General features: G+C 34.5%; 2 protein-coding genes across 2 annotated transcripts; one reads left to right on the forward strand and one right to left on the reverse strand.

Annotated features, from left to right (window-relative positions):
* LOC109709710 lies at nt 2,432–3,240 on the reverse strand. The gene has a single exon (XM_020232037.1). The coding sequence runs from the start codon at nt 3,123–3,125 to the stop codon at nt 2,796–2,798; it is 330 nt and encodes a 109-aa protein (XP_020087626.1). The 5' UTR covers nt 3,126–3,240; the 3' UTR covers nt 2,432–2,795.
* Nucleotides 5,352–8,321, forward strand: LOC109709617. The gene is made up of 4 exons (XM_020231923.1): nt 5,352–6,156; nt 6,314–6,367; nt 7,485–7,767; nt 7,869–8,321. Exons 1-3 carry the CDS (start codon nt 5,359–5,361, stop codon nt 7,620–7,622), a joined length of 990 nt encoding a protein of 329 aa, XP_020087512.1. The 5' UTR covers nt 5,352–5,358; the 3' UTR covers nt 7,623–7,767; nt 7,869–8,321.

The following is an 11,493-nucleotide window of genomic DNA, read 5'->3' on the forward strand; positions in this document are numbered from 1 at the left end:
GTAGGCCGCACGCCTAATAAAAATAAACTACCCTTACCAAACAGTCTAAATAGATGTTTTACATTAAAAAAAAATTCAAAATAATCATACAAAAACAAAATAATCCTCAAAAAGTAAAGAAATCACTTGTACAAATATTCTCAAATTAGAAAAAAAAATTACATTTCAACTTTCAGCTTAAAAGTGTTTGATGCTTTTTCCTTACTTCTTGATACTCCTGTTTGCTGCCACTGGGGGTGGAAGAGAGAACAACTAATTGATTCACATTTTCAGCTAAGTTTATTTTTAAATAAAATAAACGAACGGATAGCATGATACCTATCAATCTCAAAAAAAAAAAAAAACGTTCAAAAATTTTTTTTGTATATTTCTTAAAATTTTATAATATATTGAAAAAACTTAAAGACCCCAAAATTCAAATTCTATACCCATTAAACGTAAATATCACAAGGTGCAGACGCTGAGGCGCGCATTTTGCAAACACTGCTCTAACCTCTCCCAAAGGTTCCCCGAGAGCTCTCTCAGATCTTTGTACCTCCACCATGAATCTCTTCTTTTTTTTATTCATTTTTCCCAGAGGAAGTACTATTTATATATCAATTTTTATTTGTATATCAACAATTGTATATCTTACACTCCCACATACTATGATTTGAACAAACCCCATTATTGAGAAAGAGTTGGTCCTTGAAAAAAGAACCATACGTGAGGGGAGGAAAAAAAAAGAAGCAAATACACGAAATTATGGCCTAGCCTCATAAATGAAAACAAAAAAATCTCCATTGCCTAGAAGATTGAAAGAGTGGTAATACAGGGTTTGTTTGGATGTAATAAAAAGAATTACCAGAGGATAAAGAAAAGTATGGAATTGACATAGTGCACTTCAATAAACAGCATGTCCTCTTCAGCAGACAAAAGAAACGCAAATAAAATATAACTTGAAGTTGAGGATAACAATGTCCTGCAGGGAATGCTAACTTTGAGAATAACAACATATGAGTTTAAAAAAAAAAAACACATTAGGAAAAATGTACAAAGACGCCGTGAACTAAATTTAGCTCTTTTGTAAATAGGCGCCCCAAATAGGCATATGAACTATTAGTTTTGGCAATTAGACGGGCTAAACTTTATGAAATAGCTCAATAAGCCCCCCAATTCAATCAAAGTTACTAATTACAGAGCTGTTTTGATTGCACATCTTGCACATAATCTTATAAGACTTCAAAATGTAAAGAAACTTTTTTTTAATTCCAGTTTTGATAATTAAGCAAAAGGATTGAAAAGTAGTGTGAACATACCTTCGACTTTTGTTGCTTTTCTTTTATATGTTAGAATAAAAGAAATAAATTTATTTGTTTTTTGAAAATTTAAAAAATTAGATGCAAGAGATACAATCAAAACAGCTGAGCAATTAGCAAGTATAATTGAGAAGAGGAGACTGTTGAACTATTTGACAAAGTTTAGAAAGTCTACTTGCCGAAATTGAAAGTTCAAGCACATATTTGCAGAAGTGCTAAAGTTCAAGGAGTCTCCATATATTTTTTTTCCCAAAGATAGGTTATTAAATAAGTGACCAATAGCCTAAAAGGGCTTGTAATGCAATCTACGAACATGGAGGAGTAGAAATTTCATTATGTTCCTATAGCTGCCTCAGAAAAGAGTGACAATTGTGCCCGAACTACTAAGGTTAATGAAAATCAAAGTGATCCTGATTTCATAAATATATGTTTCTTCTATCATCTTTACAAGTGGAAGTAAGTTTCCCTAACAAGATCAAAGATACTGGCAAAGAGCCAAACCAAATGGACATAAGTATTTGCCTGCCTATTTACCACAAGCTAAAGTGATTGGGTAAAAAAAAACATGGATGAAGCACCGGTGATTAAGTTAAGCAAATGGTATTGTGCCGAACTGCTAATGAAAGAAATCACTCCCGACGTACCATCAAGCATTAAATAACGTGGCCAAGAAGTGAAGCCTTATTACTTCAAAACCTGCTCTCACAGGTACATATTATATGCTACTCCTAACTTTGAAATGCCGTGTTGAAATAAGCAGCAAGGCCAGAATGAACATGAGGAAATTAACTAAGGGGAGTGAAGCCAAATGTGCATGCAGCGATTACAGATCTCAGATTAGATTTCCTCAGAAATAAATGGTCTTTTTGCAAACTGGTTTGCAGTTTAAAACTTGCTATGAGATTTTCCGAACAAGATAAGAACTCCGATACAAGAAGATAACAAGTTAATGTACAAAACCAGTATGAGAAGCTTAAAACCACAAAACAGTTGCGACTTAGAAATGGCGCCACGGACAGCCTAAATAGCCAAGAATTATGCCGAGAGGGCGAGTAGTTTGGGGTTTTGATCTGTTGGTTTTGACGGCACTGCTAATCAACAGAAGTCGGCAATCTTAACTCAACCTTAATCAATTAAGACTCAACCTATCACTTTCATCATTCTTTTATTCTTAATAAACAACCATTACATAGATGATTTGGAACACAAAAGAAAACATCTACTCCTCCTCCATCTTCTAGTGGACTGCGGAAATTATATCGTGATATCTTTTATGGAAACAAAGAGAACAGTTTCCCCTCACTGCAGTAAACATAGGAATTGCATGCAAGAAATCACAAATTCGACAAAACCAAACAATAATTAGCACCCAGTAACCACTCCTTTAACACTCAATCATCTTACACTAGCATGGTCGATAGATAGCTAGACATGGCGATAATCGATGGGAGTAACATCACAGGAAGATCGGAGAGATACCGAAGGGGGCGAATGCGATCAGAAGACGATGCGGAACTGGGGGGCGTCGTCGCCGGCGGCGGGGAGGATCTCCCAGCGGCAGGGCTCGAGGTCGTCGGAGACGGGGCAGTAGCCGGCCACCGTCACGCGGTCGCCCGACGCCGCCGCCGACCCGAACTCGAACACCGTGACGTCCGCCGGCCGCCGCGGCACCTCCACCGCCCCGTGCAATCCCGGAACCTCCTCCGCCGCCGCCGGCGCTCCGTCGGGCTTCCCGCCTCGACCGCTCGCGGGGGCGTTCGGCGCCGCCGCCCCCGGCGCCGGCGGCGGAGAGGAGGGCCCGCCCTTCCACCACGACAGCATCCCCATGGACGCGGATAGAGAGGGAGAGAGAGAATGGGTTCCTCTAGATTTTAGGGTTTTGAATTGCAGTCCGGCTCCGAAGAGATATAACTCTCTCGCTTGCTTATTGCAAGTCGGCAGGATTTTTTTTTTTTTTCTTATAATAGAGCAAATTTTAGGCCAATTTGCATAAAAAATTCACAAGTTTTGAAATTTTTTTTTAATTTTGCAGATTCAAGCTGAATTTTTTACCATTTGACGAAAATACTTTTATTCCTTTTCTTTCTCTCCCTTCTTTTTTCTCTCTCTCCTTTTTCTTTCTTCGCTATGTTCAACCCCCCTGCCCCTCCTCCTTCGCCCCCGCCTCCCCCGCCTCCTTCGCCGCCGACGCCGACGACGATGTCCTCTGCGTCGGCGTCATCGTCGTCGAGCTCCCGCGTCCCCGCACGATACAGGGTCGCACGCACGATATAGGGATCGCTCGCGCTCGTGCTCGTTTTCGTGCTCGAATAAAAGAAAAAAAAAAAAAGAGAGAAAGAAAAGGAATAAGGGTATTTTCGTTCGATGGCAAAAAATTCGGCCCGAATCTGCAAAATTGAAAAAGGTGGCCCAGTTTTGCAAAAGCTCAAAATTTGTGAATTTTTAATGCAAATTGGCCTAAATTTATGTAAATACTAATTTTTTCACTTTTCTCTCTTATTTTTAAAAGGGTAAATTACACCATTAGTCCCCAACCTTTTTCCAAATTTTCATCTAGGTCCCTAACCTTTTTTTTGTCATTTAAGTCCCCAATTGCAATAAATTATTGCAATTGGGTCCTACCGTCTATATTTCTATCATCATTGATGGAAATTGACACGTAGGCGCCAGCACAGTGTACATTTGGCAACTATGGAATAAAAAAATAATCCACGTGGGACAACCCACTTTTAAAGCACCTGCATAGTAAAGTAGATAGAGAAATAAAAATTACCCACTTTCTAAGCACCTGCATAGTAAAGTAGAAAGAGAACTAAAAATTGGGGCTTTTGTCCAATCTTGCATTAAGGTTTTACTTTTTTTTTCCCAATCCATAAATTGAAGCCCATCATAAACGACGACAACCACGACAAGGGGGACGAGTCCAAGATCTGCTCTTGCATAGAGTGTGGATCTTCTTGAGCATGAAGTATAATTAGAAGGAAGAAGACAAAAAAAGGGTACAAAATGTGGGTTTTAAGAAAGAGGGGTGACCCACAACTTGAGTATAATAAGTTTTATTTTTTTATTTTTTTATCTTTGTGATCCCAACAGAGCTAGTGACTAATTTTTTATTACCCTTTCTATACATATATTTTATTGCAAAATATTTTTTTTTTGTATTCTTTTGCATTGAGCACAACAAAAGTTGATAATAATTTTTAATTAATTAATTTATTTTATTTTATTTTTGTATGTATGTTCTACAGCACAAGACAGTGATTATTTTAGTATAGAGTATTACCATGACGGTACTTTTGTGCAAGCACCATTAAAAAGTTATATTGGTGGTAGTGTTGACTACTTTGATCTATGTGAGTCTGATGAAATATTTTTGTTAGAACTAGATGATATGGGAGAGAAGTTGGGATATGTTGGTAACCATGATTTTTTTTGGAAACAAAAAAAAAAGAATTTAGATGATAACTTTATTCATATTAAGAGTGACAAAGAGTTACTTGGTGCAATTGACAAGCTTTGTTGGGAGGATTTGTTACAAATATATGCTGTTAAGAAAAGGTTCGGTGAGAGCATAAATTCTTCCAAAGATGTGGATGAAGTTGGTAGTGCAGATGATATTCCTACCATGGAGGAGATTTTAGCTGATATTGGATTTAATGACTCTGAAAAGAGTTTAGATGCAAATGATGAGGAATGGGCTCCTAGTGATGATGAGAACAATGATAAAGAATCTGACAAAGGTTTTAGAATTGCTAGTAAAAGGCATAACAAGTTAACCAAAAAAACTATTGAGATAGAAAATGAATGTAATGAAGAACTTTAACAGTGAATATGAAATTTCAGATGATGAAGACTCACATGAGGTCAATGTAAAAATTAATAATAGAGATAAGACTGCAGAGAAAAGACATATTGATGTTGAGATTGAGATAGATGATAAAGGGGAGCATAATGAGGTGTCATCAGATTATGATTCAGAAGACGACTTAAAAAGCTTATCAAGTGACAGTGAAGATGGAAAAAAAAGCAAATATTTTCAGAGTTTCATGCAGAATCTGACATGAAGGATCTAGAATTTCAAGTGGGAATGAGGTTCCAATCTTTCAATGAACTCAAAGAAGCAATAAGACAATACTCAATTAATAATAGATTCAAAATTAAATTTGCAAAGAATGACAAAAGAAGAGTCAGGGCAGTATGTAAGGAAGGATGTGATTGGTTTATTTATGCAACTGTCATGCAAAGTGAGCCAACAGTACAAGTTAAGTCATACCAACCCAAGCATCAATGTTCCAAGGATTTTGTAAATAAGCAGGTAACATCTACTTGGTTGGCTAAACATTACTTAGAAAGGATCAAGTATGACCCTTCTTGGAAACTACATGCCTTTCAAGATGTAATCAAGAGTGAATTGTGTGTGAATGTCTCCATAGCAAAGTGCTTCAGAGCAAAAAGAAGGGCATTAAAAATTATTGAGGTTATTGATACTGAACAATATGACAAATTATCTGATTATTGTGCAGAGATACGAAAGACTAACCCAGGTTCAAGACTGATGCTAAATCTAAGCAATCTTATCTTTCAAAGGATGTTCATCTGCCTAGATGCTTGCAAAAAAGGATTTCAAGCTGGTTGTAGGCCTATTATTAGTGTTGATGGATGCTTTTTGAAAGGAAAATATCATGGACGGCTCCTTGTAGCAGTTGGCATTGATGCAAATGATTGCATCTTTCCAATAGCATATGCTATAGTGGAAGTTGAATCAACAGATACATGGTCTTGGTTCTTTCAGTTGTTGGCGGAAGAGCTTAACATTTGGAACTCCTATACATGGACTTTTATGTCAGATAGACAAAAGGTAATTTTATTATACCATATGCTTGTTTATCCAAAGTAATTACTTTCCAAATTAATAGATATTTATTTATGCCAAGATTAGGATACTCTATTTCTATTTATACTTGTTTATCCAAAGTAATTAATTTATATACTAATAGATATTTGTTTTTTGACAGGGTTTGATTCAATCAGTGGAAACTCTTTTTCCTAATGCAGACCACAGATTCTGTGTAAGATACTTGTATAGTAATTTTAGTACACAATTCAAAGAAAAGTTCTTAAAAGACTCTCTTTGGAGTGCTGCTAGGAGTAGCTATATAGAGGAGTGGGAAAAATACATGACTATTATTGTTGAAATCAACAAGGAGGCATATAATTGGGTGAAGAAACTCTCTCCAAGATGTTGGACAAGATCATACTTTAGTGAGTTTCCTAAATGTGGTTTGCTTTTGAATAATTGTGTGTGTTTCAACAAATTCATTCTAGATGCTAAGGGCAAATCAATCCTCACTTTGGTTGAGATGATTAGATGTAAATTGATGAGAAGAATCTGTAAGAAAAGAGAAGAAATTAAGAAGTTGAAAGGTCCAATATGTCCAAAAATTCAAAAGAAGCTTGAGAAGATAAAAACTGAGTCTGCTACATGTTGGCCAATTGCTTCAGGTGGGCCTATGTTCCAAATAGGTGCACCTAATGGACAATTTGTTGTTGACATAGAGAAGTATACATGTAGTTGTAGAAAGTGGCAATTGAGTGGGATTCCATGCTCGCATGCATGCTCAACAATATTTCACAATCTAGATCAACCAGAGAAATTTGTCCATGAATGCTATAGCATAGAGACCTACAAGCATATCTATAGCGAAGTCATCAAGCCAATAAATGGGCAGTTGATGTGGCCAAAGACAAGGCACCCAAAAGTGATGCCTCCAACAATTCATAAGCAACCTGGAAGGCCAAAAAAGAAAGAAAGAGAGAAGCCGATGAAGTAAATAATTTAACAAAATTAAACAGACGAGGGATGCAGATGACTTGTAGAAAATGTGGACAAACATGTCATAACAAAAAGACTTGTACAATTATAGATCAACCAGTCAAGGTGAGTAACGATACTAATATGACCATTGATCCAAGCCAAAAAGTGCATACTGTGAGGAAAAGAAAACTTTTTGTGAGTAATTACATCAATTTAGTTTTATTGTTTATGTTATACATTAATATAGTTGCATTATTTACTTTAAACATTAATATATTTTTGTGAGAAAAATTCTTGTTTACATTAATATAGTTGTGCAAGCTGTGTTATATATGCCATGTAAAACTAATGCGTTATATTTATTCATTTAGGTAAGGAGGCGACCTACTCCAAAGACGGTATCCAAAGAAGAACTAGCTCAACCTGCTCATGAGGCACAATCTGCACAACAACCATCAATTTGCACACCATCAATTAGTAGATGGATGCCTAATATAAATTTAGTCTAATTAAAGATATCCTACTAATGAATTTCAATTTTTGATGTAAATACATCACTAAACTTATTCTTTGATACAGGAAAAAAGAGCTTTTGACTCTCAAACTCCCACCACATTACCAGACTCACAGGCCACTAGTAGCAGATCCATTCAGGTCTAACTATAGTATAAATTTCATTATTTTTCTTAAATTATACTATTTTACTTATAACATACTTAAAGTACTCATTACTCAAATATGAAATCCTAACCTAGGTCCAAACTAGTAGAGGACAAGCAATATTTCAGACATATAGGCATCAACCAGGGAGGAGCCAAGTTGGGAGCCAAGTTGCGAGAGGGCCAATAAGTGTGCAACCTGGAAGAGGACAAATAAATGTGCAAATTGGGAGAGTACAAGCATGGCGTCAAGCAGGGAGAGGACAAGCATGGTTTCCAACTGGGAGAGGTCGTGCTTGCTTGAATCCGATAGTTAATTCTCAACCAAGTAATCAACAAAGAAGAGTGCAGGTTGTTAGATGGATGCCCACCAAAACAAAACACTTCATATCCTACTACCCAACCAGAGAACAAGACAAGTGAAGGCAATTAGAAGTTTATATTCTCAACAAACATGATCCTTTTGGTTCATTTTGTATTGTGAATTTTATGCCATTTTGGTGATATAAGTATTATTTCTTTTAAGATCCAACTGATAGTTTGTGACAAGTAAACAATATGGTTAATATAAGAGGCAATGGTGATACTTCCATTATCTTTAATGACTTGGTTGAACAATATAAACATTGTTAATTTTGGCTTTTAAATGTTGTTTCCTTTGTTATTTTGATACATGTTGCGATGATGTTATGGTTGGTGTACAGTTTTAATGCTTTCTTGCATGGTACTATATTGTTCAATTGTTTGAGATAATAAATTACAGTCTTTCACTTTATATGGATTTTGAGTACGTCATTATCTGAGGATGTGCTATTCAAATTATAAGCATAACTTCGCAGCAGCTTTATCAGAATTGAAGATTGGATTTCAATAAAAATACAAATATCCAGTTTACCTTTTTAATATAACAAAATTTTCGTTTGAAAGAGAAATATACAACTACTGGTTATAATAGTTTCATACAAAATGCAAAAGACCATATACATCAGACATCAAGATTATAACATAATTTTAAATATTACAAAATCAGAAAGAACAATTTAATACTAAACAAAGAACATTTACAACAAAAGTCGCTCTCTATTTGCTGACTAAGATAGAGATTTGCTAGGAATTTGTAGTTAGTTGAAACTTCTTCTTCATATCAAATTCCAGCCAACAAACACAATCCAAGAAATAATTAGTATCCATATTAGCCGCTTAATCTTTTTCTTTAGAGTGTTCAGCTCGTCCTCCATTGCCGATCTCTTCCGCAAAAAACCAATAATAACTTGGCGAGAGCGATAAGTCACAGGGGGATCATACCAAGAAAAATATCCATACTCACTAGGTCACTGTAGTGATCTCTGTAAACAAAAAAACGGGAGGTTAGGATCCAAATGAAAAATCGTGAAAAAGGTTGGGGGCCCATTTGAAAAAGAAGGAAAAGATTAGGGACCTAAGTGAAAAATCGAGAAAAGGTTAAGGATCGGTGTTGTAACAGAGAGGAAAACACAAATAAGAAATTTTCACAAACTTAAAACCTCAAAAATAAGGGAAGAAAATGAACATCGAAAGAGATTACCTCATAGTGTCTGCAGCAAAAAAATATCCTACTAGAATTAGCTTCAGTCCATGATGTCTTTAAAGTAGCTGCGACGCCACAGTAACAGATAGGAACATTATGGCTTTCGGTGGACATTTCAGACATTTCTCAAGGTAGTGTGATGCTCAAGAGAAGAAAAAATGAATTATTACAGTGAAAACCCTTTTCTCTTAGCTAGGTTTTTTTCTATATATAAAGTTAAAAAGGAAGAAAGGGTTTCGGACATTTTATATTTATATATTTATCCTATTTATATTCCCTACAAATAATTGGTCAAAGATCATTATGACCTAAGGCGGGAAATTTTCCCTCCAAATAGACACCAACGTGGCGCCTACGTATCAGTTTCCGTCGAGTGTGACGGAAATATAGACGGTAGGACCTAATTGAAATAATTTATTGCAATTGGGGACTCAATTGACGAAAAAAAAAGTTAGGGACCTAGTTGAAAATTTGGAAAAAGGTTGGGGACTATGGTGTAATTTACCCTTTTTAAAATAAAACTTCAGAAATATCTCATTTGCCCTTATTTTTTTTTTTTTTCAATATGCTCCTCATATGTTCCTCCGTTATTCCAAAATACCCCTACAGTTATCACCCGTTAAGTTAACTTGGGTTAAACGTGAGTTAAATATCTACCACAGTTTAAAAAAATTAAAATGTCAATTTTACCCTTAACTTAAGGACAAATAAGAAATATTGGTGACGATAGACGGGTATATTTGAAAAGATCAAAAGTCAAAATACTTTTCGTACCCCTGATTTAAGGGCAAATAAGAAAAATCGGTGATTATGGAAGAGTATATTTGAAAGGGCAAAATAGTAATTTTATACAGATAATAGAGTTCATTAACAGATTTTAATTCTAGGGGTATATTTGAAATAGGTTGGAACGTAAAAAGGGTATTTTTCAATATTAGCCTTCTAAGAGGGGTAAATCAGAACGTCGGAAACTTTTCAGGAGTATATAAGCAATTGCCCCAATAATAAAAATGCATTTCCTCTTCTATAAGAAAATATACTTTTTAAATATATTTCTTTTATTTTGAAGAGTATTTTTGATATAAATTAAAAGAAATAGATAGAACAGTGATAAAAACTTGACGGGAGAAAAATTAAATACAACAATTTAAAATATTGAAGGAGTAAAATATAGATTTTTTTTTAAATTTAGAAAGGAAAAATAAATAGCGTTCCGAAAATATTAACAGGGTCGCTAGTTCAAATAATAGGTCAGTCATTAATATTTAGTATATAAAAAAATATTCATTAAAAACAGCCAAAAAAGCAGAATTTAATTGAAAATGCGTCATTCTTAAAATATACTTAATTATAAAATACTTATTTCTCAATGAAATTAAATAGATATAAATTTTCAAGTTTTACTTTTTATAGAGCTAATATGTGCTAATAGAATAAAAAATCAGCTAAATTTGAGTTTAAGTTGTTGGATTTTAATATAACGTGACTAAACAAATTCTCCCTTATTTGATTAAAACCAGATAATGGTTGAACCACAATTCAAAGTGGTTTTTAACTTATCCGGTTCAAAGGATTGAACCGAACTGCTTTATAGACTGTGTCATAGTTTAATAGATCGAACTGGCGAGTTCGATCTGCTTTTAAAATTATTGGAAATTGTCGCACTTGCCCTTATTTAGTTTTCAAAAATTATTTTAAAAATTAATTTTCTGGCTAAAGTTTTTTGATCTATTTGGTGTGGAAAAAAATCAAAATTTTGTGAAAAAATAATATTTTTATTTTTTTTTTTTTTTATCTGAAAAGTAGTTTTCCATGATTTTTCTAGAAACCAAAAAGGGACATTTTAGTTGGATAAAAGTGTAAGTACAATATAATTAGAGAAATACAGTATAGTTGAAAATACATATAGATGAAAATGCAGTAATTATTATTGTATGCATCTTAATTATTTGGTTGAGTATAGGAGAAAACGCTAAACTTATAAATAATTTTTTTGGTTGAATTAAGTTGAGAGATGTGTTTACAAATTTCATCATATCACATATGAGATAGTGGATACACTACAAAAAAGTTAATTTGTGGTGACAGTTAATTTAGTAACACTTAATACAAGCGCTTGCAAAAATATATTTTAGCAGCGGTTTTAGCTAATTA

The sequence above is a fragment of the Ananas comosus genome, linkage group 4 (genome assembly GCF_001540865.1).
Source record: "Ananas comosus cultivar F153 linkage group 4, ASM154086v1, whole genome shotgun sequence".
Taxonomy (NCBI): domain Eukaryota; kingdom Viridiplantae; phylum Streptophyta; class Magnoliopsida; order Poales; family Bromeliaceae; genus Ananas; species Ananas comosus.

What these genes read in the sequence shown, in the direction of transcription:
- LOC109709710 (XM_020232037.1), bottom strand. Translation starts at nt 3,125, where the DNA reads ATGGGGATGCTGTCGTGGTGGAAGGGCGGGCCCTCCTCTCCGCCGCCG.
- LOC109709617 (XM_020231923.1), top strand. Translation starts at nt 5,359, where the DNA reads ATGAAGGATCTAGAATTTCAAGTGGGAATGAGGTTCCAATCTTTCAAT. An exon ending in TTATGTCAGATAGACAAAAG is followed by an intron (nt 6,157 to 6,313) that starts GTAATTTTATTA and finishes GTTTTTTGACAG; the next exon opens with GGTTTGATTCAATCAGTGGA. An exon ending in ATGCAGACCACAGATTCTGT is followed by an intron (nt 6,368 to 7,484) that starts GTAAGATACTTG and finishes TTATTCATTTAG; the next exon opens with GTAAGGAGGCGACCTACTCC.